The sequence below is a fragment of the Mastigoproctus giganteus genome, chromosome 2, assembly GCF_048544385.1.
Source record: "Mastigoproctus giganteus isolate SK-2022 chromosome 2, ASM4854438v1, whole genome shotgun sequence".
Classification (NCBI taxonomy): domain Eukaryota; kingdom Metazoa; phylum Arthropoda; class Arachnida; order Uropygi; family Thelyphonidae; genus Mastigoproctus; species Mastigoproctus giganteus.
In genome coordinates, this window is record NC_143576.1 from 50,826,613 (window position 1) to 50,854,183 (window position 27,571).

Genomic DNA, 27,571 nt, shown 5'->3' on the forward strand with positions numbered 1-27,571 from the left:
AGAGCAACGTATCAACTCTGCGGAACTACACTGACAGTGGTGGAGAATGAAAAGGAGCTGGGGGTAATTGTGCAGGCAGATATGAAGTTCTCTGAGCAGTGCAGACGAGCTGCAAGAGTTGCTCATGGTGTCTTGTCACTGAGCAGGGATAAGGAGGTGATTATTCCCTTGTATAAGGCAATGTTTAGGCCACATCTTGAGTACTGTATACAGGTCTGGAGGCCTCATTTCAAGAAGGATGTAGAGCTGCTGGAACGGGTACAGAGAATGGCAACAAGATTAGTGAATGGAACAAAGGGTTGCTCTTACGAAGAAAGGCTTAAGTTTTGCAAATTACAGAGTCTGGAGACTAGGCACCGGCGAGGTGATCTGATAGAGGCGTATAAAGCTTTAAATGGTTTGAGCATGCTTAATGCCAATGGGATTCTTCATCTTGCTCAGAATAATCACCTCAGAGGGCATAAATTCAAATTGAGGAAGGACGGATAGATGTGCGGAAATTTGCATTTGGCCAGCGGGTGGTTGGTTGGTGGAACCGACTTCCATCACTTGTTGATAGCCTAAGCAAATTTAAGGCTCAACTGGACAGGTATTTCGAACGAACGGGGGGGTGAAATGGGAATGGTGTGTTTTTTTTTTTTTTATTTTGGGTGATGCTGAATAAGCTTGCTTTCTTGCATCATATGCCTCTACTAATGCTAATGCTAATATCTGATTTAAAAAGAAAATGGAGAAAAGCATAAGATTAAATTTAAATCAACCATTCACAATAAATGAACTGCACGAAGTTTTGTCCACAGTCGGGCCGAGTGCAGTAGATCCAGACGACATACATTACGATATGATCGGGCACCTTAACAAGACTGAATTAGAAAATCTATTGAAATGGTACAACAGAATACTCCAAGAAAATGTATTTCCTAACACATGGCACCATGCAATAGTACTAGCATTTCCTAAACCTGGCAAAGACTTAACAAACCCATGTAAACCTATGGACCAACAGCTCTCACTAGTTGTTTAGGAAAACTGATAGAAAAAATTATAAATAAGAGATTGATATGGTATTTAGAAGAAAATAATTTCTACACACTGTGGCTTTAGACATCACAGGTCTACACTAGACCACCTAGTCATGATAGAATCCAGCATCAGAAATGCATTTATCAGATCATGGTTACAATATATTTTTGACATTGAAAAACTTATGATACCACTTGGAGATATGGGATCCTAAGAGATATGCACCATACTAGACTCAGAGGCAATCTTCCTATGTTTATCCATAACTTCCTCATGAACAGAACCTTCCAAGTCAAAATACAAACTCCTTTCTCCAAAATCTACCAACAAGAAAGTGGCCCACAAGGATCAGTCTTGAGTGAACTTTGTTTGCCATAAAGATTAATTTGATCACAAATCAACTTCTTTAGTCTCACATGCACTTTGTCGATGACTTTAGTATCTCTAGTCAGTCCCAGAACATGAGAACAATGAAGAGGCAATTACAATGCGCAATCAACAATATAAAGTAAGTAAGTGGGCACTAGATAACGGATTCAGACTGTAACACAAAAAACAATGTGTATATTTCTGCCACAAAAGAAATCTCCATCCTGATCCTGAATTAAAACTGGAAGGCCAGTATATACCAATGCAGCCAAAAGCAAAATTTCTTGGGCTAATCTTAGATAAGAAACTCAGTTTGTGGAGCACATCCAGGAGCTACCTAAAACCTGTACAAAACAGCTGAACATACTTTAAAATCCTTTCATCAACAGCATGGGGAGCAGACAGATATTCCTTATTAAACCTATCATCATCATCAGCCATTTTCAATCCACTGCAGGATGAAGGCCTATCCAGCAACTTTCCAGTTCCTTCTGTTTTGAGCACTGGCCATCCATTTAATACCCACAAACTCGTGAATTTCATCTATCCAACTCCTCCTTTGTCTTCCAGGTTTTCTTCTAGCTCCTCTTGGATACCATTCTGTTATTTTCTTAGTCCATCTGTCATCATGTCTTCGAGCTATGTGTCCTGCCCAAGACCATTTTAGTTCTTTAGTTTTGATAAGAATGTCCTTTACCATTCCATGCCTAATCCATGTGTTTCTCTTCTTATCTGTCTGATTCCAAATATGATTCGTTCCATTCTTCGCTGTGTAGTTCTCAGCTTCTCTTCCATTCTTTTGGTGAGTGCACAAGTTTCACTTCCATAAGTGGCCCCGGGTGCCAAGCGATTGTGACTGAGTGAATTCTTTGTGCTTAAAGAGTGATTTTCCAAAAGTGATATTATAGTTCTTTTACGTTCCTGTCCTTAAAATAATCTATTTTTTCAGTAGCAGCTCTTGTTAAAAAAGTACTTTACAGAGCCAGAAAGGAAAGTCACCTTTCTTTATTTCTTATATATTTATTACTAACCCCTACTACTTCTTGCTTGGTCACACCAGGCACCTCTCTGCCTCCCCGTGGCGGGGCTGGAAATCTTGGCAGAACAGTTAATCTGCCAAGGGCCAAAAGGAGCAATTATGGAACACAATACGTATCCTCCACTAGAGCCGACAAGCTCTCGGCCAGACATAGAAAATGAACATGACATGTCTCAACGAAGAGGTTTAAGACCAACTCTTCAAACATAGATTTTCCTGCATTTCTCATGCATTCACTTACGGATCAGCCTCTCACCAAATTGCCTCCGTTTCTTATTCAGAAACACCTCGAAAGTCTTGCAGGATCTCCTAAAACAGTCAAGCGACTGCAATCAGGAGATCTACTAATAGAAACAATCAGCAGGAAACATTCGCAGCATCTACTAAAAGTTACAAATTTTGCTGGAATTTCGGTAAAAATCTCTCCCCATGGTACCCTGAACACTTCTAAGGGTGTTATATCCAGCTGGGACCTACTGAATGTCTCGGAGGAGAAGATATGTCAAGAACTTCAGGAGCAAAATGTAATTGCAGTTAAAAGAATCATGATTAAAAAGGACAACACACTGGCACCTACAAGGAATATTATACTCACTTTTAATACCCCAAACCTACCTTCTTCCATAAAAGCAGGTTATCTTCTTTGCCACAGTAGACCCTACATCCCTAATCCATTGAGATGCTATAAGTGCCAAAAGTATGGCCACTCTCAAACGGCATGTAGAGGAAACCCAGTCTGTCCCAACTGTGGGTCCACCGATCATACTCAAAATGACTGTTCAGCAACAGAAATGAGCTGTCCTAACTGTAAAGGAAACCATCCCGCGTATTCTAAGACATGCGACAGATGGAAAACTGAAAAGAAAATTGTGAAGTATAAAATTGAAAATAAAATAAGCTTTCAAGAAGCGAGAAAATTAATTGCACCCAGTATTACAAAACGTACATATGCCAGTGTCGCACAAAAATATCAATCAGTGGCCACCCAGACTGATGTTACAGTCCGCTCAAACAACTCAATCTCTGACTGGGCACGAACTGTTCTGTTCTGTCCCAGCAACAGTTCAATATCCCGAAACAGTTGAACCAGGCAAGCAATACTGCTCTTACAGTACCAGCGAAATCTCCTTCTCTTACTCCTCCAACAAATGCTGCTGCTGCTGCAGCATCAAATAATCGAGGTTCAAACATGAAAATGAATATTCAAGACACATCCATGGATACAATTGACTCATCCAGACAGGAAGACCCAGTCTTAGAAATACATGTGGAAGAAGATATGGACATCAGTCGGCCATTTTTCAAAAAAGACAAACCAAAACCTGAACGCCATAAAACAGTCACATCAAAAAAACAGTCAGATACAGCTTCTTTTACTAAACACCAATAATGCCTTATATTCTTCAATGGAATTGTAGAGGATTTCAAAGCAATTTTAACGATATTCAATACTTAATTAACCGCTACTCTCCAGTTGGTTTCTGTATACAAGAAACCTATTTAACTTCCCAAATTTCTGCCAGCATAAAGAACTATACTATCTACCGACAAGATCGTAATACTTCAACTTCTGCTCGTGGGGGTGTGGCCATCTTGGTCAGTTCAAATACCCCAACCAAGCAAATTGTTTTGAAAACTGAAATTGAAGTCATTGCTGTACGTTTGGTAACACAAATTGAGTTAACATTAGTATCAATTTACCTCCCACCAAGTCATACCTTCTCTTACCAAGATCTTGAAAACCTGATAATACAGCTACCTTCCCCTATCTGTCTCCTGGGGGATTTCAATGGCCACCATCCCTTATGGGGATGGGGATCTACTAAATTGGACAGGCATGGACGACTGATTGAAACCTTGATAGATAAGCAAAACCTTACCATTCTTAATACCGGTGCACGTACTCATATACAGTTGCCAACTGGACAAACTTCTGCAATCGATCTCTCGATATGCTCCCCTATTCTGTATGCAATCATGGAATGGTCTGTTATGGACGATCCCATGGGCAGTGATCATTTTCCGATTATTTGTGATTTGCTCACTGCACCACCGCCAGTAGCCAAACCCTGAAAGAAATGGAAGTTCTCTCGAGCCAACTGGGCCAAATTTCAGTCAGCTGTCAATCTGGATGAGAAATTTATAAAAACACAGTCGATAGATGAAGCCACAGATTATATTACTTACAACTACTATCTGCAGCTAACTGTTCAATTCCACTGTCGAATACCCAGTTCCGACGGCACATTAACTATTGGTGGAATGAAGAATGCACAAATGCAAAGAAGTTAAAAAATAAAGCATGGAATTTATTTCGTAAATCCCCAACCACAGATAACCTTATCAACTACAAGAAATTAAGGGCAAAAGCATGTCTCATTCAGAGGCAAGCCAAGAAGAATTCTTGGATCCGGTTTACATCTACCATAAATAGAAACACTAACTCCAGGTTAATATGGAAGAAAATTAGGCAGATTTCTGGCAAATTTCCAACCACCCCTTCGCCAATTCTTTCGTGGAATGGGCAAGAACTCTCTGCTCCTGAAGATATAGCAAATGCCTTGGCTAAAACTTTTGCCGAAGTTTCTGCGGCATCAAATTACTCTCCTGATTTCCAGAAAATAAAGATCACGACTGAACAACGTGCCATCAACTTTCGAACCTCAGTTTCCCTTCCATATAACCAGCCTCTTCAATATTCTGAACTTCTACATGCCATTAAAACAACACGCATCAGTGCCGCTGGGCCAGATGGAATATCTTATATCATGTTAAAAAACCTTGGTGACAAAAACTTAAATACTGCTGATTTACTAAAACAGAATATTTCTGGAAAACTTTTATCCCAGCTCTTGGCACCATGCAGCAGTTCTTGCCTTTTTGAAACCTGGAAGAGATCCTACCAGTCCGTACAGTTACAGACCAATTTTCCTCTCCAGTTGCCTGGGTAAATTACTTGAAAAAATTATCCATAATCGACTTGTTTGGATCATCGAAACAGAACACCTAATGAGTAATCACCAACATGGGTTTCGTAAGAACAGGTCCTCCTTAGATCTCATGATCAAAGCTGAGTCTGCAATTCGTAATGCCTTTGTAAAAAATGAACATCTAGTTATGGTCTCCATAGACATAGAAGTTAGTTATTTGGTTTTTAGGAGCATTAGCAACTAAGGCCATATTGCTCCGGGATATGCGGTGGTCATTTCCTGACCTTTCCGCATCTTCCGTATTTGGTGGTGACGGGCTCGAACCCCGGTCTAATCAAGAAGCGTCTGCTACGCACTGCTGCTCTTTCCCACCTGGCTACGGAGGCGCCCATAGACATAGAAAAGGCATTTGATACAACCTGGCATTGTGGCATTCTCAGTGACCTTTATGCTCTTGGTTTACAAGGCAACCTGCCTATATTCATTAGGAACTTTCTTCAGAATCGTTCAATCCAAGTTCGATATCACAACTCGCTTTCGGCGACATTTTCACAGGAAGAAGGAGTGCCACAAGGGTCTGTACTGAGTGCAACCCTTTTCGCCCTTAGAATCGATTCCATCACAAAAGAACTTCCAAATGCTGTTCAGACCTACCTTTACGCTGACGATCTCTGTATTTCTTGCCATTCTCAGAACATGAGATCCATTGAATGGCAACTGCAGATATCTCTGAATAAAGTCCAAAGGTGGGCAAGGTTAAATGGCTATCGTCTATCACAGCAGAAGACTGTTGCCATCCATTTTTGCAATCAAAGGAAAATACATACAGATCCTGAACTTCATAGATCAAACTTTACCATTCCAGTGACTAACAACATCAGATTCTTAGGCTTAATCCTTGACAGGAAACTAAATTTCCTTGAGCACATTAAGTTTGTACGTAATTCCTGCCTCAAAGAACTAAACATACTAAGAGCTTTATCTGCCTTGTCTTGGGGAGCAGACCGTACATCTTTGCTGCTCTTATATAGATCACTGATCAGATCCCAATTAGATTATGGTGCTCCACTCTATGATTCTGCCCGAAAGAGTACACTACGATGGCTAGATCCTATACAGCATAGTGCATTAGCATTAGCATTAGTAGAGGCATTTGATGCAAGAAAGCAAGCTTATGCAGCATCAGCCAAAAAAAAAAAAAAAAAAAAAAACCACTTCCACTTCACCGCTCTGTTCGTTCAAAATTCCTGTCCAGCTGAGCCTTAAACTTATTTAGGCTATCAACCTCCACCACAAGGGATGGAAGTCTGTTCCACCAACCAACCACCCGCTGGCTAAAGGCAAATTTCCACACGTCTGTCCTACATCTGTCTTTCCTCAATTTGAATTTATGCCCTCTCAGGTGATTTTTCTGAGCTAGAGGAAGAATCCCATCAGCATTGAGCATGCTTAAACCATTCAAGGCTTTATACACCTCTATCAGATCACCTCGCTGGTGCCTAGTCTCCAGACACTGTAATTTGCAAAACTTAAGCCTTTCTTCGTAAGATCACCCCTTTGTTCCATTCACTAATCTTGTTGCCCTTCTCTGTACTCGTTCCAGCAGCTCTACATCCTTCTTGAAATGAGGCCTCCAGACCTGTATACAGTACTCTAGGTGTGGCTTGACCATCGCCTTATACAATGGAATAATCACCTCCTTATCCCTGCTGGAAAAATTCCTGTATATCATTGACAATACTCCATGAGCTACTCTTGCAGCCCGTCTGCACTGCTCAGAGAACTTCATATCTGCCTGCACAACCACCCCCAAGTCCCTTTCATACTCTACCACTGTCAGTGTAGTACCACAGAGTTGATACGTTGCTCTGGGGTTGCTGTTTCCCATGTGTAGTACTTTACATTCGTCAATGTTAAACTTCATTTGCCACCTCTCAGCCCATCTGCTCAACCTTTCCAGATCCTGTTGCAGCAGCATAGTGTCAGTAGTGTCCTTGACAACCCTGCCAACCTTTGTATCGTCTGCAAACGTGGACATTAAGCCCGATATACCATCACCAATATCATTTATAAATACAGAAAACAATAATGGACCCAACACTGAGCCCTGAGAGACTCCACTAATAACATCAGTCCACGATGAGCAGTGTCCATTGATTACCACTCTCTGTCTTCTCCCCCTCAACCACCCCTTTATCCATAGCAGCAATTTGCCTCCAATGTCACACTGCTCCAATTTGTGTAGCAGTCTTCCATGTGCAACAGTATCAAAAGCCTTTCTAAGATCCAAGTATATAATATCAAAGTTATTCCCTGCATCCAGTTCTTTTGTGACTGCATCATAGTATCCAATCAAGTTGGTCAGGCAAGACGTCCCCTTAACAAAACCATGCTGTGTCTGGGCTATAACTGAAGTCTTGTCTAAATGATCCTGCAGTGCTTCTTTAACCAGTGCCTCCATTAATTTTCCTGGAACAGAAGTTAAGCTCACAGGTCTATAATTACTTGTGTCAGCCTTTGATCCTCCTTTGTGAATTGGGGTCACATTTGCACATTTCCAGTCTATGGGTACCTCCCCTGAGTCCAAGGAAGCTCTCATAATTATGGCTAAGGGTTTGCTTACTTCCTTTGCTGCCTCCTTTAATATAACTGGATAGATCCCATCCACCCCGGGTGCCTTTCTTGTGTTTATCTTCAACAGTTTCTCCTCCACTTTACTCCCAGTTATTTCAAGATTCTGTAGCTTACTGCTAGAGTTGAATACACCTCTGGCATTCCCCTCGCTGAATAACTCCTCATGTGTGAATGTCGATGCAAAATATTCATTTAGTTTGTTAGCTACCTGAGCAGGATCATCAACACTTGAACCCATCAATATCAAGTGGACCAATCTGATTCATCCCCTTCCTTCTAGAGTTTACATAAGTAAAGAATTCTTTGCTGTTTTTATTTGCATCCCTTGCCAAGGATTTCTCGTAATCTGCCTTCGCCTGCCTAGCCTCCTTTGTAACTTGGTTGCATATCAACTTGTATCTATCATAGGCTTCTGTGTCATGTGTTAATTTGTATGTATCCCATGCATTTTTTTCTCTGCCATATGCCTCATTAGTTCATCTGACATCCATTTTGGCCTAAACCTTGAACAATATTTCTTAGTTGGTATCTAAAGCCTAGTAGCTTCCAAGATAAGTTCTTTGAATGCTTCCCATTTTGAATTTGCTGTTGGTAACATCATCAGTTGGTCCCACTGTATAGAATTTAAATACTGTCTCAGTCCATCGTACTCGCCTTTACGGAAGCAATAACCCTTCCCTTTACCCCTAATGGTAGTTACCTCTTTGAGTAAATCCCACTTCAGCACACTGTGATCACTGCCACCCAGTGGTTCATTTATCTGCAGATTCTTAATGCATGAAGAATCACTGCTGACAATCAAATCAAGAGTATTACTCCCTCTAGTTGCCTCCCGAACATGCTGATGTAGAAAACAATCATCCCATAAATCCACAAAAGTCCTGCTAGTGTGTGAGTAACCTGCCCCCAAATTCCAGTCAATATCTGGGAAATTAAAATCTCCCATTATAAGACACTCTGATTTACTGGCCCACTCTATTTCCCTGTACAGTTCCTTATTATACTCATCAGAGTCATTAGGCCTATAGCACACTCCTACTCTCAATTTTGATCTCCCAATGTTTATGTCACACCGAACTGACTCCACACTGCACTGTCCAGCGATGTCGACTGGCTTCACTTCCTTGGTTTTTATGTGTTTCTTAACTAATAGCATAACCCCTCCTCCCTTCCTATCCTGTCTATCCTTCCTGTAGACGTTGTACTCCCCAAATTGCAGTTCTGCATCCCTTATATCTGTGTGACACCACGTCTCTGATATCCCAACAATATCTGCCTTCGATGTTTGGAGCAATACCTCAAATTCATCAAATTTATTTACTAAACTCCTAGCATTGGTGTACACGCAAGTATACCTCCACCTGTTTCTATTCTTAGCTACCCTAACACAACCCATGTGTTTACTTGTACCGCAATGGCTCCCAACAGTCTCTGAAATACCATGCATCTTGTTTTTCAGGCTTCTGCTCATTCTAATAGAAGCAGTGCAAGAATCTCTTTCACCTCTGCCAGTGGCTACTGTCAATCTATTGGTCTTTGTCTCCCCCCTAGCTAGCAGTTTTCCGACCCACTGCGGATTACACAAGTGTAATCCACCCATTGCGGATTACACTTGGTGCGTTCAGGACTTCTCCTATTTATGGTTTATATATTGAAGCTAATGAGCCACCTCTTTATCTCCGCAGAAAAACGCTGCTTCTTAAGTATGCAGCCCGAATACAAAGTTGCTGGCAGCATCCTGTCGAGCCATACCTTTTTAATCCACCACTGCAAAATCTCTATAGAAACAAACCCACTAAAATAAGACCAGCAGGCTTACGCCTAATTGAAATAACACAGAGTTGGAATGTTACAATTTTCAACAGGCAACAAGTAATGGATTACTCTCAACCACCTTGGAGTCTGCCTCTTCAATTAACCTGCGATACTTATCTTCACGAATGGGGAAAGAATCGCCTACCAATAATCAATGTGAAACAACTCCATGCAAGCCATATTCAAAAATATACTGATTTTTTACTGATCTATACTGATGGCTCCAAATCACATTCAACGGTAGGAGCAGCGGCAGTATTTCCTTCTTCAATAATTTCGTCTGCTCTTCCAGCTCAGTATAGCAGCTTTTCAGCAGAACTCCATGCAATAAAATTAGCCTTAGAAAATCTGAATCGCTACCCATCTGTAAAATACATAGTATACACGGACTCGCTCAGCTCAATTACAGCAATACAACATTCCTCCTACAAGGAGATTCACCCTGTGTTAGATCAAATCAGAAGTCTCCTATTGCAAATAGAAGAACGTCATCAATCAGTGACCTTTTGCTGGATCCCAGCACATTCGGGGATAAAGGGGAACGAACTCGCTGACAAAACTGCTAAAAATCCATCAACATTTGATTTAACCTCCGTCCATGTTCCAGCCTCTGACTACAATCGCATCATACAAACAGCATGTCTCGCGCAGTGGAAAGATCTATGGCAATCCCAAACAAATAATAAACTATCAGTTGAAACAACACCCAAAGCTTTGGCACACTAGCACCAAAACAGTGCGAAGAGAAGAAGTGGTACTTGCAAGGGCACAAATAGGACATACGTATCTCACTCACCTGCATCTACTCACAGGAGAGGATCCTCCTTAGTGCCCACACTGTTTAACTCAATTATCAGTGAAACATATTCTAATTGACTGCCCACAGTATCAACAAGAAAGAACATCCTTCCTGTCTTCCCTGAGAAATCTGCGAGAACCAATGACACTAAATCATATTATTGGCGAGGAAGCAAATATCAATGAATTTTTCTCTTTCATGAAAAAAATTGGACTATACCATAAATTCTGAAAAACCACTTTAACAAAAATCAAGTTATTATAACAAAAATTTGTTTTTAACAGCTTCCTATGAATAGGCGCATTATAGCCCCAGCAGCTTATGCGCCATTAAACCTCCATAACACACACACGCACACACACAGACACACACACACTTCCATAAGTCATGGTGGGGAGTATACATTGGTTCATTATTTTACGTTTCAGACAAACTGGGATATTGCTCTTCAGTATGTGACTATATTTCCTGAATGCTATCCATTCAAAATTTATTCTTTTCTTGACTTCCAGCCATTTATCATTATTACAGCTAATAACTTGTCCCAGATAAGTATACGACTCCACCTTTTCAATTACTGCTCCTTCAATCATTATTTCCCTTTCTGTGGCATACTTGTTCATCATTACTTTTGTTTTAGCCATATTCATCTTTAGTCCTAAATCCTTACTAGCTGTGCATAACTGATTAAGATTTTTCTCTAATTCTTTGGGATCGTGGCTTATGACCACAATGCCATCTGCAAATCATAAATGGTTTAGGTACTCTCCGTTCACATTGATTCCTTTCTACGAAGAGTCTAATCTTCTGAAAGCTTCCTCAAGGGCAGCAGTAAACAGCTTTGGAGATATTGTGTCTCCTTGTCAAACTCATTTCTCAATTTTAAATTTCCTACTGTCTTTGTCTAGTTTAATAAAGGAGGTAGCACACTCGTATATTTTCTTCAAAATCATGATATATGGGGTATCAATGCCTTGTCTTTCCAGTGTCCAAAACATTGCCTTATGCTGTATGGAGTCAAATGCTTTTTCATAATCCACAAATGCCAGGCATAATGGTGTTTTATATTCATTTGCTTTCTCCATTAGCTGTGATATTACGTGAAGGTGATCCCTAGTTGAGAATCCTGTCCTAAAGCCAGCTTGCTCTTTCGGTTGATTCTCATCAAGTATTCTTTCTAATCTGTTAGTAATGACCCTTGTGAACAACTTGTAGATGTGGGATAACAAGGTAATTGGTCTATAATTTCCAATTTCTGATTTATCTCCTTTTTTATGCAGCAAAACTATGATTGCATTATTCCACTGCTTAGGCATCACAATTTTTCTAATGCACTTTGTGAAGAGCCTTGCCAGTTTTTGTGTTATGTCTCTTCCTCCCAATTTTAACAACTCTACAGTAACTTCATCTTCTCCCGGAGCTTTCTGATTCTTCATTTTCTTCAATGCATGTTCTACCTCATCAGGAAGAATATTGGGTATGTTGTATGTGTTGCTACTTTGCAATCCATCTTCCCCACTGCTGGCATCATTCCCCTGCTCCTTGTGTAATTCTCTATTGAATTATGCCTTCTCTGCTGTTTATAAGTACACCATCACTATTCTTCAGTTTCAGTATCATTTGTCTTTCTGTATTACTGCTCATGGCTGCTGATTTAAATCCTTTGTTTTTTCTTAATGCTTGTTCTACTTTTCTTATGTTAAATCTTATGTCCTCTCTGAGTCTCTTTCTAATGGCTTTGCATAACTCAGTATACTCAATTTTCCCCCTGTCAGTGTTTTTCTTGCTTTTCATTTGTCGTCTTTGGTTCATCATGACAAGTGTTTCTTGACTAATTTTTATTTCTTTGGATTTCTTTTTCCCTATAGGTTTCTTGCACTTTATCACTTTCAAAAAGTTGTAATATTCCTCGTTGATATCTTGGTCCTGAGCAGTCTGCAGAAGCTCAAACTTGTTCTTAAGTTTCAGTACATACTGCTTTTTCTCCTCTTCTGTTATCTCAAAGACCTTTGTATTATTTACTTGAGTCAGTTTTTTCCTTTCCTACATCTATATCAAGTGTACACCTTTCCATTCTGTGATCACTTCCAACATTTACCTTATTCAGGACGGTAACATCATTCACAATATATCTTCTGTTAGTGAGGATGAAGTCGATTTCATTAGTAGTTAATCCATTCGGACTTTTCCATGTCCACTTTCTGTTCACCCTTTTCTTGAAAAAAAAAGTGTTCATTACTGACAGTCCTTGAGATTCTGCAAATTCCACAAGTCTTTCACCTCTTTTATTTCTTTCACCAATTCCAAAATTTCCTATAGTTCTCCTTTCTGTGCTGTTTTGCCCTTTTCCAACCTTAGCATTGAAGTCTCTCATAATAATAGTGTAGTGGTTTTTCTGCTCATCTAGAAGACTCAATTTCGGTGTACATTTCTTCAACCCCTTCATCATCATGGCTCGATGTTTGTGCATAAATTAAACCTATACAAAGCAGTAATTAGATCAAGTTGGACTATGGAGCCCCAATATACAATTCAGCACGGAAAAGAGCTCTGAAATGGCTGGACCCGTTCATCATAATGTGGCACCTATCGTACCTCTTCCATATATAGTCTCTATGCTGAACCTAATGAACCACCTTTAACTCTTAGGCAACAACAACAACTGGCATTGGATTATACATTTAAAATAAAATCTATGCCTGGACACCCTACTTGGGAGACTCTCTTTGATCCCCATTGCAGAAATATCTACCAGAATCGCCAACAAGCAAATTGACCCCCTGAGAATCAGAATGCAAGACTTTTTAGGAGTATATAATCTTAATATAGACAGTGTAGCACACCTGCCAGTTCACTCTCTTCCACCATGGGGTTCGCATATCCCGATATACGACTCCTCCTTTCAAAAATTAAATTAAAAAGCAATACCTGCAACAATCTTTCAACAGTTACATACAGTGCACAGACTTCAATTTCCTGACTATATTCCAATATACACAGATGGCTCGAAAACACACTTTATTGGGAGCAGCAGCTGTATTCCCAGATATTACTTTAACACAACTACCAGAAGAGTGCAGCATATACATGGCAGAATTATACCTAATAAAAATAACCTTAACTCATGTTCAAGATAAGAGTTACATGAGAATTGTGATATATACAGATTCTTTGAGTTCCTTGCAAGCCATGTTACCATAGGTACACCCAAACATACAATCCTTTGGCATATACAACAAATACTAACTGACTGCACCAGAAATGAACATGATACACTTTTCTGCTGGATCCCAGGATACACACACAGGGATTGCTGGAAATGAAGCAGCAGACAAGTCAGCAAAAGAAGCGATACTGCAGATTGGAGAAGATATATCAGTGCCATATTCCAATTACAAGCTCGTGATACAGTGTACTTGCCAGTTGCCACATAAAGAAACTTGGAACCAGCAAATTGCAAACAAATTATACCAAATAAAGCTGAATTATTGATAAATGGGTTTCTAGCACACAAAAGTTAAGAAAAGAAGAAACTGTACTGGCTAAACTAAAAATCGGACATACCAATATTACGCACTCTTTCTTGTTGCAATTAGAAGAATCGCCACTGCCAGACTTGTGACACTATCCAGTCGGTCCAACACATATTAATAGACTGTCCCCCTTTATGCAAATGAATGCAAACAAGCTATCAAAGATAGGCCCTGAGTGCCAAGTGTTTTTCTTTGTGCAATTTATAGAATGCTCTTTGAAAACAATATAGTTTTATTTCTTTTCTTGTGTGATTTTCTCCTCTTTTGTTCACATCAAGTGGTTCTTTGCTTGCAAAGTCAGAAATAAGAACCCAGAAAGGGAATTGACCTTTCTTTCCTTAGTCTTCATATCAAATACTAACCACTCTACTAACTTCAGTATCCTCTTGGTCACTGGTGGCACAGCTCCTGCCTCAATGTGGCGGGGCCGGTAACCTGGGGGAAAATCCATCCCTCAGGGCTAAAAGGAGCAGAAATCGAAACTGATGTATTTCCACGTTTAGAGCCTAAGTGCTGTCAACATGACAATGACACCGACCATGACTTCCCTCTTTCAAAGAGACTTAAAAAGGACACAAGGAAGCAGGAATCTCCAGCTTTCCTCATAGTTCATTCTTTGTCATTCCAACCTATGAGCAAGCTCTCCCCTTTCATCATCCAGAAATACCTAGAAAATGCTGCTGGTTCACCAAATGTCTCCAATCAGGAGATTTACTAATAGAGACATCTCACTCAAGACATTGAGTTACTATTAGAACTAACTTCTTTAATTGGAATACCTATTCAGGTCACCCCACACACAACACACTGAATTATTCCAGGGGAGTGATCTCCAAATGGGATCTATTAAACATTTCTGAGGAAGAAATATTCCAGGAGCTAAAATATCAAAATGTGTGTCAGGTAAAACGAATCATGATCAGGAAAGACGGCAACTTAACTCCTACACGAAACATAATCTTAACCTTCAGTACCCCAAATCTACGAGGTTCTGTCAAAGCAAGTTACTTGTACTGCATTAGGCCATATATCCCAAATCCGCTTAGATGTTATAAATGTCAAAAGTTTGGTCATTCTCAGACAGCATGCCATGGAGATGCTGTATGTCCAAACTACGGCTGCAAAAATCACACACAAGCAGAATGCAAGGCTCCAACACCACTGTCCTAATTGTAGTGGCAAGCATCCCGCTTACTCCAAAGATTGTGAACTACGGAAAATAGGGAAAAAAAATACAAAAATATGAAATTGAAAATAGTCTCTTACCAAGAAGCGAAAAAACTTAAATATACCAAAATGCACTTATGCTTCTACTACTCATAAACACGAATCAGTGGCATGTCTGACAAAAGTATCCATCTCTCCAAAAATATCAATATCAGACTGAGCTTGATCAGTACTCTTGGTCCAGCATCCATCTAAACCAAATTTGGTAGACCAGAAGCAATAATACACCACTCACAATTCCATCCCAGAGACCTCCGCATTGTCAGGTGGTAGGAAATTTGCAAACATCATATCCTGTTGAGGTGAAAGAATCATGCCTAACAAGCATGGATACAGATGATACTATCGGCCAAGAAGAACTGATAGAAATACATGCAGAAGATGATATGGACAATAGCAATGAATCAGGATGTCCCACTTTTTCCCAAAACGAAAAAATCAAAACCAGACCGTCATAAACAATCAGCTTATAAAAAGCATTCAGATACATCTTCCACAAACAAAACCAAATAATGGAACACATCATTCAATGGAATTGTAGAGGTTTTGATATCAGCAATATTGATGATATCAATGAACTAATTCACTGCTTCTATCCTGTTGCCATGTGCCTACAAGAAACCAACTTGACGCCCCAAGTTTCTCCTACAGTCAAAAATTACACTATCTTCAGACATGATAGATCCGACACTAATAGTACTCATGGAGGAGTAGCCATCCTGTTGGACTCAACAGTTCCCTCCAGAAGCATTCCATTGCAAACCTCCTTAGAAGCTATTGCCACACGCATAGTAATTGGAATCACTGTTACATTGGTCTCAATTTATCTTCCATATTCTATTCAGGAAATCGAAGATCTTTTGTTGCAACTACCACCTCCCTTCTGTCTACTAGGTGACTTTAATGCTCACCACCCATTATGGGCTTAGAGGGGAACAGGTATCCTGTGTGTTATCAGACACTCAGCCTAAAACACTAATGGATCCAATATCTCTCTATTACAGAAGATTTAGGAGAAGTCCAGTTGGCCTGCCTCCCTAAAATCCACTCATGCACACCTTCTCGATGGTAAGCCTTGTTACGTCACTTAGGTGGCAACGAACGTGTAGAGTGGTTCTCTTCAAGACACCTGGTCAGCGTGAAGAGGAAAAGACCAAACCCTCCAGCAATATGAAAGCACGACGAAACAAATGGCCCTCAGTCCCCAGCAGCTTTCACTCTCCCTCTTACTGCAGCAAGAGGATTAGAGTGGAAGCAGAGGGTGCTAAGAATCTCTGGGTACAACCAGGCTGCCATGCACGGAAACTGAACTTGGCCTGTTTTAACGTAAGAACACTCATCGGTGAAGACAGGATATTAGAGCTGGAAAAGGAATTAGAAAATGTGAATTGGAATATCATCGGTTTGGCTGAAACAAGAAGAAGAAATGAATCACTTATAAGTTTATCAAGTGGAAATATGCTGTACACCAATGGAAACAGTGAAAGGAGTGAAGGTGGAGTTGGGTTTCTGGTCCATAAAGATTTTAAAAACAACATTTTGGAATTCAAAAGTACATCACCAAGAGTGTCAAGACTAATGCTCAAGATTTCTAAGAGATACAGGCTAAAGATTATAATGATTTATGCACCAACATCGAGCCATGATAATGAAAAGGTTGAAGAAATGTACACCGAAATTGAGAGTCTTCTAGATGAGCAGAAAACCCACTACACTATTATTATGGGAGACTTCAATGCTAAGGTTGGAAAAAGACAAAACAGTGCAGAAAGGGGAACTATAGGAAATTTTGGAATTGGTGAAAGAAATGAAAGAGGTGAAAGACTTGTGGAATTCGCAGAATCTCAAGGACTGTCAGTAATGAACACTTTTTTCAAGAAAAGGGTGAACAGAAAGTGGACATGGAAGAGTCCAAATGGATTAACAACTAATGAAATCGACTTCATCCTCACTAACAGAAGATATATTGTGAATGATGTTACCGTCCTGAATAAGGTAAATGTTGGAAGTGATCACAGAATGGTAAGATGTACACTTGATATAGATGTAGGAAAGGAAAGGAAAAGACTGACTCGAGTAAATAATACAAAGGTCTTTGAGATAACAGAAGAGGAGAAAAAGCAGTATGTACTGGAACTTAAGAACAAGCTTGAGCTTCTGCAGACTGCTGAGGACCAAGATATTGACGAGGAATATTACAACTTTTTGAAAGTGATAAAGCCCAAGAAACCTATAGGGAAAAAGAAATCCAAAGAAGAAAAAATTAGTCAAGAAACACTTGTCATGATGAACCGAAGACGACAAATGAAAAGCAAGAAAAACACTGATAGGGAGAAAATTGAGTATACTGAGTTATGCAAAGCCTTTAGAAAGAGACTCAGAGAGGACATAAGAAGATTTAACACAAGAAACGTAGAACAAGCATTAAGGGAAAACAAAGGATTTAAATCAGCAGCCATGAGCAGTAATACAGAAAGACAAATGATACTGAAACTGAAGAATAGCGATGGTGTACTTATAAACAGCACAGAAGGCATAATTCAAATAGCAGAAGACTACTATAGAGAATTATACATGTAGCAGGGGAATGGTGCCAGCAGTGGGGAAGATGGATTGCAAAGTAGCAACACATACGACATACCCAATATTCTTCCTGATGAGGTAGAACATGCATTGAAGAAAATGAAGAATCAGAAAGCCCCGGGGGAAGATGAAGTTACTGTAGAGTTGTTAAAATTGGGATGAAGAGACATAACACAAAAACTGGCAAGGCTGTTCACAAAGTGCATTAGAAAAGGTGTGATGCCTAAGCAGTGGAATAATGCAATCATAGTTTTGCTGCATAAGAAAGGAGATAAATCAGAAATTGGAAATTATAGACCAATTAGCTTGTTATCCCACATCTACCAGTTGTTCACGAGGGTTATTACTAACAGATTAGAAAGAATACTTGATGAGAATCAACCGAAAGAGCAAGCTGGCTTTAGGACAGGATTCTCAACTATGGATCACCTTCATGTAATATCACAGCTTATGGAGAAAGCAAATGAATATAAAACACCATTATGCCTGGCATTTGTGGATTATGAAAAGGCATTTGACTCCATACAGCATAAGGCAATGTTTCGGACACTGGAAAGACAAGGCATTGATACCCCATATATTATGATTTTGAAGAAAATATACGAGAGTGCTACCTCCTTTATTAGACTAGACAAAGACAGTAGGAAATTTAAAATTGAGAAAGGAGTTCGACAAGGAGACACAATATCTCCGAAGCTGTTTACTGCTGCCCTTGAGGAAACTTTCAGAAGATTAGACTGGTCGCAAAAAGGAGTCAATGCGAACAGAGAGTACCTAAACCGTTTACGATTTGCAGATGACATTGTGGTCATAAACCACGATCCCAAAGAATTAGAGGAAAATCTTAATCAGTTATGCACAGTTAGTAAGGATTTTGGACTAAAGATGAATATGGCTAAAACAAAAGTAATGATGAACAAGTATGCCACAGAAAGGGAAATAATGATTGAAGGAGCAGTAATTGAAAAGGTGGAGTCATATACTTATCTGGGACAAGTTATTAGCTGTAATAATAATAAATGGCTGGAAGTCAAGAGAAGAATAAATTATGATGGATAGCATTCAGGAAATATAGTCACATACTGAAGAGCAATATCCCAGTTTGTCTGAAACATAAAATAATGAACCAATGTATACTCCCCACCATGACTTATGGATGTGAAACTTGGGCATTCACCAAAAGAATGGAAGAGAAGCTGAGAACTACACAGCGAAGAATGGAACGAATCATATTGGGAATCAGACTGTTAGATAAGAAGAGAAACACATGGATTAGGCAGCAAACTCAAGTAAAGGACATTCTTATCAAAACTAAAGAACTAAAATGGTCTTGGGCAGGACACATAGCTCGAAGACATGATGACAGATGGACTAAGAAAATAACAGAATGGTATCCAAGAGGAGCTAGAAGAAAACCTGGAAGACAAAGGCAGAGATGGATAGATGAAATTCATGAGTTTGTGGGTAGTAAATGGATGTCCAGTGCTCAAAACAGAAGGAACTGGAAAGTTGCTGGATAGGCCTTCATCCTGCAGTGGATTGAAAATGGCTGATGATGATGACCCATTATGGGGTTCCCCCAGCTTCAAACAGGATTTAATATTGTTGACAAACAGGATTTAATATTGTTGAATACTGGCTCTCCTACCTATGTTCATTTTCCTACCGGATCAACCTCCACAATAGACCTTTCCATTTGCTCTCCAGTGCTCAACCCAAGTATCGACTGGATAACTCTTAATTACCCTCACAACAGCGATCATTTCCCAATAATATGCATACTTCAAACTTCCTGTTCATCACCAAGAGATAACCCAGTAAAATGGAAATTTTCAAAGGCTGACTAGATAAAATATAAAGCAGGCTTGTCTCCTTCAACAACCATATCATACAGTGCTCTTCTCTCAACCATGTTACTGAAATAACAAACCAAATTCTAACAGCTGCAACCAGTGCCATTCCACAATACCAAGTCAGAATAAGGCAAAAATGAAATTATTGCTGGAATGAAGAGTGCAACAATGCAAAAAAAGAGAAAAACAAAGCATGGAATCAATTCCACAAACATCCATCCACTTCTAATCTTATTAATTATAAGCGACTTAGAGCAAGAGCCCGTTATATCAGACGAAAAGGAAAAAAAAGAATCTTGGATTAAATTCACTTCCTCAGTTAATACAGACATCAGACTGATCTGGAGCAAGATAAAACTATTAAATGACAAATTTCCTCCAACATCTACTCCACTAATTAACTGGAATGGACAGGAACTCTCTACCCCTGTGGAAATCGCAAATGCTCTAGGATCTGTATTTTCTCAGTTGTCCTCAACTGCTTATGACCAATCATTTCAAAAAATTAAAGATGTAACTGAAAAATCCAAACTGAATTTCACTGACAAATGTGCATTTACATATAATCAACCTTTCACCATAGTTGAACTGCAGCATGCTCTTACCACCACACAGAACGGTGCTCCTGGCCCTGATGGGATATTTTATATAATGCTCAAAAATTTAGATCCAAAATCACACTTGTCACTGCTGATCTTCTTCAATCGAATCTTCACTGAACGTACATTCCCGAATTGCGGGCATCATTCCTACGTACTGGCTATCCCAAAACCTGGTAAAGACTATTCTGTTTCTCATAACTACAGACCAATTTCACTTACCAGCTGCTTGAGCAAAACCCTCGAAAAAATAATTCATCGCCATCTGACTTTTCCCAAAATTTGATCAATAATAATCAATTTGGGTTCAGAAAAAATCAATGACCATTGGACCTTATGATTAAAGCCGAAGCAAACTTCAGAAATGTATTAATCAAAAGGAGAATCTCGTTATGGTCTGTCTGGATATTGAGAAAGCATTTGACACCACATGGCATTTCAGCATCTTAAAGGATCTACATTCTCTTGGCCTGAGAGGATATTTTACTATATTTCATCCAAAATTTCTTACAACGAAGATCCTTTCAAGTTCGTTATCGGGGAACTCTCTCTAAAAACTTTGTCTAGGAAGAATGAATCCCTCAAGGGTCCATTCTCAGCGCTACTCTCCATTCTCAAAACATGAACTATATTGAGAGACAATTGCAGATATCAATAAATCGGATCCAGATTTGGATGAAACAGACTATCCAGCCAGAAATCGACTGCCATTTACTTCTGTACCATATGTAAAATGCATCCTGATTCTGAACTTCAATTAGATAACCATCCTATTCGAATAGCAAATACTATTCGATGCTTGGCTTAATTTTTGACAGCAAGTTAAACTATCAAAAACACATTGACATCTCCGGACAGCTTGTCAAAAAAAATTACATACTCGGAGCCTTATCAGTAACAACCATTACACCTTACTTCACTTATATAGATCCATAATCAGATCTTGACTGGATTACGGCACGCCTGTCTTCGATTCTGCTAGAGAAAGTGCTTTATCTCGCCTCAACGCTATTTAACATTCAGCTCTTAGAATTGACTTAGGTGCGTTCAGAACATCTCCAGTGCAAAGTCTGTATGTAGAAGCTCCTATGAAGCTCCTCCAAAGATTAGAAGAAAGATGTTATTACTGAACTACGCAACAAGATCCAAAGCCAGTCGACCCATCCTAATTGGTCAATATTTAATGAACTGCAACTCACCACCTTTTTATAGAAACAAACCATGAGCAACTAGGCCTGAAGGTATTAGGTTAATGGAACTAGCAGAAACCTGGAATATATAACTCAGTAAAGTCCACCAAGAACCCATAGATCACGTTCCTCCATGGTCTGTCATCATGCCATCTTGTGACAATTATTTCCACCAGTGGGGTAAACACTCCTTAATGGATATTTACATCCAACAGCTGCACATCAAACAAATATGTTATCCTGACTTCGGTAAAATATATACTGATGGATTCGAAGTCCGAGAGTGGAACAGGTGCCACAGCAGTATTCCACGACACTACCATTTCTGTATCACTTCCAACAGAATGCAGTAGTTACACAAGTGAATTCTATGCCATAAAGCTTGCTCTGGAAAACATTTTCCATCTCTCAATCGAAAAGAGCATAATCTACATAGACTTGCAAAGTGCCCTATTAGCAATGCAAAAGATTCCCCCCCCCCTACTCATTCATTACTACAGCTCATCAGATCAGAGTTGATTCATCTCAGAGATCATCAGCAAAAGGGTGTCTTCTGCTGGATCTTAGGTCATGCTGGAATACCAGGAACTGAAATTGCAGATGCTGCTGCCAAGCATTCATTCAGCACAGCCCCAATGAATATTCAGGGCCCGTTCAGTGATTACAAAATGCATGTATGAAATATATATAAGGAATAATGGACACTTCAGTGGCAAAAGCATATACATAACAAACTCCTTTAAATTAAACCTGTACCACAATTATGGGCCTCCTATTTCCGCACAAATAGACAAGAAGAGGTAGTCCTGGCCAGAGCCTGAATAGGCCACACTCATTTGACCCATCTATTCCTGTTTTCAGATAATGACTCTCCACAGTGTACACATTGCCACAGGTCACTCACAATAAAACACATACTCCTGGAATGCACCTTGTATAACAACTCTCGTCTAATTTCATTCACCTCAAACTTACAGGAATTGTCACTTAGCCATAACATAGGTGAAAATTCAAACCTTATAGAATTTTTCTTTTCTGAAATGAATAGGTTTATATAACCATTTCTAACTGCTTCCATAGAAGCCAATAAAACTAGTATTAAATACTATGATAGTTGCAGTATGGCTGAAGTAGTCTTTGCATCAGTAAAATCTAAACACAAATTCAAATTCAAAATCCAAATTCAAAGATACTTATAGGACACATCACACCATTACCCTAATGAACCTCTTGAATAATAAAGATGACTTCACAAATGTTTTCACCTTCTTTAAAGCTATTAATTTATACCATCTCTTATAAGGAAGTAAACATAAGCAACAGACTAACCCAGTTAAGTATGAATTAGGTTAAAAGGAACAATTTAAATCCAAAGTAAAACCTCTGAAACACATCATACCAAATGAACTGGTGCATTATGACCCATGTAGTCCATGCACCACTAAACCCCAATACAAACCATACCCAACAATCACAATGGATATATAAGTTAGTTGATTGAGAGGATGAGGATAGGAAATGAGCTGTGAAATGGAACTATGGAAAGATAAAGAAAAAATAAGAAGTTCCTAATGCTGAAAAAAATTATGATTTCAACGTTTTTGTCAATGGTCAACAATCAAAATCACAGAAAAGAAAGCAAGAAGTAGGGCCTCTATCTCTGATATGAAATGTATGTTAGGTAGAGTAGCTGCAGCAAAGCAATTTAAAGTTAGTGGTAACGGAAGTTGGGCCTAATGGTAAAGATGAGCACGGAAAAAGCATACGTATGTTTTATGGCTGACCCGACAGAGGTGGAAAGCAAAGAGGAAAGCGGAAATCAAATATAACTCAGACTCCAATGTGATATGCAAACAGAGGAAACTATCAGAATTGCAGAGGTGTGAAGCCACAGCTGTGTGAATGTATTTATAGTAGCAGTATACCGTAACAACTCTGTGTGTCAAAATTCAGAGACAGTAAATTAATATTAAATTATGAAAATGTGTGTTGAGAAATTGGAATTAAACATATGAAGTAGGATGCCCAAAAATAGAAAGAAAAATAATAGACTTACACTGTAGCATAACTAGTTGCTAAACTTTACATAGGCAAGAAAAGTATGTAATAGCAGAAAAAATAGTATCTCAATATTGCTTTTGGTAAACCTAATGGCTCGTGAGAAATAAAACTATAGAATAGTAGGAAAGGGAATAAGAGGGAAATTGGTGGACCCTCACGCAGTCCAGCTTTACTTTTCCCATTCCTATAGTAGTACCCTGAAAATAGTTATTGGAGTGTATTTCATATGTTTAAGTCAGTTATGTAGTAATTTGAATTACATCACATTTTAGGGCAAAAGCCTCAAGTTGTGTAGTGATTTAACATTCTTACAATTTAGTGCAAATGCATCAGATCTGCTTGCAACTAAATGCTAAATAGTAGTTAGTAAAAGGTATTCACAATATGAGATATACATAATGCTATATGAGATATACATAATGATGCCAATCTTTTAGTATTTAGTAGTTAGCTGCGAGCACATCTGATGCATTTGCACTAACTTGTAAGCATGCCAGTTATGAAGACACCAAAGAGGCTGGGAGTATATTATGCACAATATGTACAAGCCTGTAGGCAGTAGAATATCAGCTTGCATTTATATTATGGTATCAAGTAGGTGGTTAATCAATTTCTTATGTTTGATGATAATGAGTGCTTTATTGATATGGTAATAAAGATAAGCAGGTGGAAACTGGTTGTCAAGAAGTTTGTGGTAGAGATTTCTGATGTTATGAATTATCAAATTGTTGCTATTCCGTATAGTGTCTATCCTGATGCATTGTGACAGCATGATATTAGAATGTACCCTTGTTGAAGTGTTAGTGTCAGTGAATAAAAATAACTACATTAAAGTTGAAAGTGCTATGTTTATTGTATTGATGGTTGTTTCTAAGATTTTGGAATCCTGATCATGACTCATGGTTATGTTGGAATGAACTTTATTCCATTCTAGTTAGGATTTTTTTAATCATTGAAACAATATATAAGATTATATGAGATAATACTTAGATAATATTCAGTGATTTTTGTAATTATATTACTGTAACAGAAAGTTTTTTGTCATTTTTAGAATTTGTTAATATTATATTGCAGCTTAATATCACTTGGTTTAGAAGAGTTCATTCCTTTGGATCACATGCCATATATCCAGTTAATTCATACTTATTTGCTTCCCACAAAAAGTGAAAAGCAGATACGCTTGCGTATTAAAAATATGAAGAACACTAAATCTTCTGTAGTAAATCCTATTAAGGTAAGTTTCAATAAAATAAATTTTATTAAAATAGTTCTTTTTCTGACTTATATCATTATTAAATATCATCTTTTCACTCTCAATTCCTCATTTATCATACGTAGATGGATTTTATTCGCTTATATTTACCTGGAAAACAAGATTTTTCATTCCTTTTAGCATTCTCTCCCATCCATCTTTTATTTTCTTTTATACTAGTAAAATAATAAGAGGAGTTTACCTCAATATGGTGCGTAGAACACTTCCGTATGATCCCTCCAGAAATAAAAACGGAAAAAACAAAAAAATCGACAACTTACCGGTGCATTAGAGTCCAGACTCTAATGTACCGGTAAGTTGTCGATTTTTTTGTTTTTTCCGTTTTTATTTCTGGAGGGATCATACGGAAGTGTTCTACGCACTATATTGAGGTAAACTCCTCTTATTATTTTACTAATATTATTTTCAACGTAGAACATATTGAGTAGTACAGCTCTGATTCATACTTTCTTTTATACTGAAATTCATCTGCACAGCGTTCAATTGAGTGATATCTGTCTTCTGCAGCTTTATGCCACACAATCCTTTGTTCAAATAGCATTATTGCACAGAGTATAAATTTAAGCAGTTAGAAATTACCCCTGGGGGCTCTTCTGGTGAGTATGGGCCTAGCCACACCCAGGGTCCTGAGCTGGATATCACCATTCTTATCTTTCTTGGTGATTCCCTTCTACTTTTCTCTCTCTCTCTCTCTCTCTCTCTCTCTCTCTCTCTCTCTCTCTCTCTCTCTCTCTCTCTCTCTCTCTCTCTCTCTCTCTCTCTGGGTAAATTCAGAAATTTTTTTTTTTTTTTTTTTTTGCCTGGTGCAGCATAAGCCTCAGGCTTCCTTGCACCATATGGCTAATAATAATAATAATAATAATAATAATAATAATAATAATAATAATAATAACATGAACCTTATGAAATGGATAAAACTGTTTGCCCATGTTGAAATTATGTGATGTTAGTTTGACTCTTACTCTTTCATGTTTTTGTTGTAAACTGCTTGGATAATGCTTCTCACTCCAAGCTAGCAGAATTTGCCTTCACAGTGAGTTGCTCTGGTATTGTACTGCTTTTAAACAAATAGCATCACAAAACAATTAATTTGCCATTTATTTAAAAGATGAGATGCTGAGATGACTGCATATTTTCAGGACCTATTCATCCAGTCTCAGATATGAAATGGTCTCTTGTAAATAAATGGTGCTTTGCCTTTCAATGATGTGATACGTTTTAATAGTGCAATAAGAGGAAAACTTGTTGTGAAAGCAAACTTGGTTCTGGTGTTTGCAATAAGACCATTCCATTGTATAGTCAGTTTAAAATCCCTACTTGTAAAAACACATGGAAGGGCAAGAAAGACAATTTTGCATATTATCCATAGGTGACATACCATTTGCTCTGAAGAGAAATTGAAGTTCTGTGCTTAACTGAGGTTCATTTAGGTTATAGTTATGTGATTCTATTGCTATGTTAAATTGCATCTATTGTTATGTTAAATTGCATTTTCTTTTGAAACAAATTTCACTTAATATCACTACCACTGCATAGTATGTATGTCATTTATTAAAAGAATGTACAGGAGTTTGACTTTATTTATAATGATCCCAGAAAAATATTCCTCATGAATGAATACTGAAGATGGGGTGGTGTAGTGATCATGTCAGAGAGCTAATGGGCAATTCAAGTAACATTTGAACATTTCAAAACTATAAGCAATAGAACTGGCATTATATTCACAAAGCACCTTGCACTCCAGCATATTAGATAATTAATAACATATGTAGCAAGTCAAAATGCATTACAGGGCTATGCTGGGTACCAGGTTATTTAGTTTTTTTTTTTTTTTTTTTTAGGAGCATTAGCAACTAAGGCCATATTGCTCCGGGATATGCGATGGTCATTCCCTGACCTTTCCGTATTTGGTGGTGACGGGTTCGAACCCCGGTCTAATCAAGAAGCGTGTGCTACACACTGCTGCTCCTTCCCACCTGGCTATGGAGGCGCCGGTTATTTAGGTGTAACAGATAACATAGTAGCAGGTGAAGTAACCAGAATGGCATTGCTTCACCTGGGAGCATTTTGGAATGATGCTATGTTTTGAACGGTGGAGGTGCAAAAGTCACTGAGAGTGTCATTGAGATGGGTTTAAGGACTCAAGGAAGCCACTGTTGGGTGTAAAACAGGATAGCTAATGACATTTATTTCGTTTATGGTATGGGTCAAGACCATACTTGCATACTAGACCCCCTAGGTTTAGTATGCAAGTATGGATACTATCATACTAGACCTAGAGGTCTAGTATGATTGGAAGGATCTTGCATACTAAATCTCTAGGTATAGTACCCAAGATCAAAAATAAAAAAAAAAAAATAATAATAATTTCTGTTTATACTCCGGCACGACAACCAAGTCAGTAGAGTTTACAATAAATCGTCAATACGAATATTTATCGTATTTAGTAGTCACGGGCTTGAACTCCCGGTCACTCAAGGAACGCGTGCTATGCACTCTCACTCCTGACACTCGGCTACGTCCTTGCATACTAGACCTCTATGCATTGCAGTTCACCCTTGAGCTTTGGAAGGATTTTGCATACCATACTAGACCTCTAGGTATAGTATGCAAGATCCTTCCAAAGCTCAAGGGTGAACTGCA

General features: G+C 38.7%; 1 protein-coding gene across 1 annotated transcript in view; it reads left to right on the forward strand.

The window, feature by feature from the left end:
* The window catches only part of mute (gon-4 like protein muscle wasted), a 1,102,179-nt gene that overhangs the window by 520,477 nt on the left and 554,131 nt on the right, over positions 1 to 27,571 (forward strand). Inside the window, exon 16 of the mRNA XM_090389940.1 lies at positions 24,730 to 24,889. Coding sequence (XP_090246066.1) covers positions 24,730 to 24,889 — 160 coding nt within the window. The remainder of the gene's footprint in view (positions 1 to 24,729; positions 24,890 to 27,571) is intronic.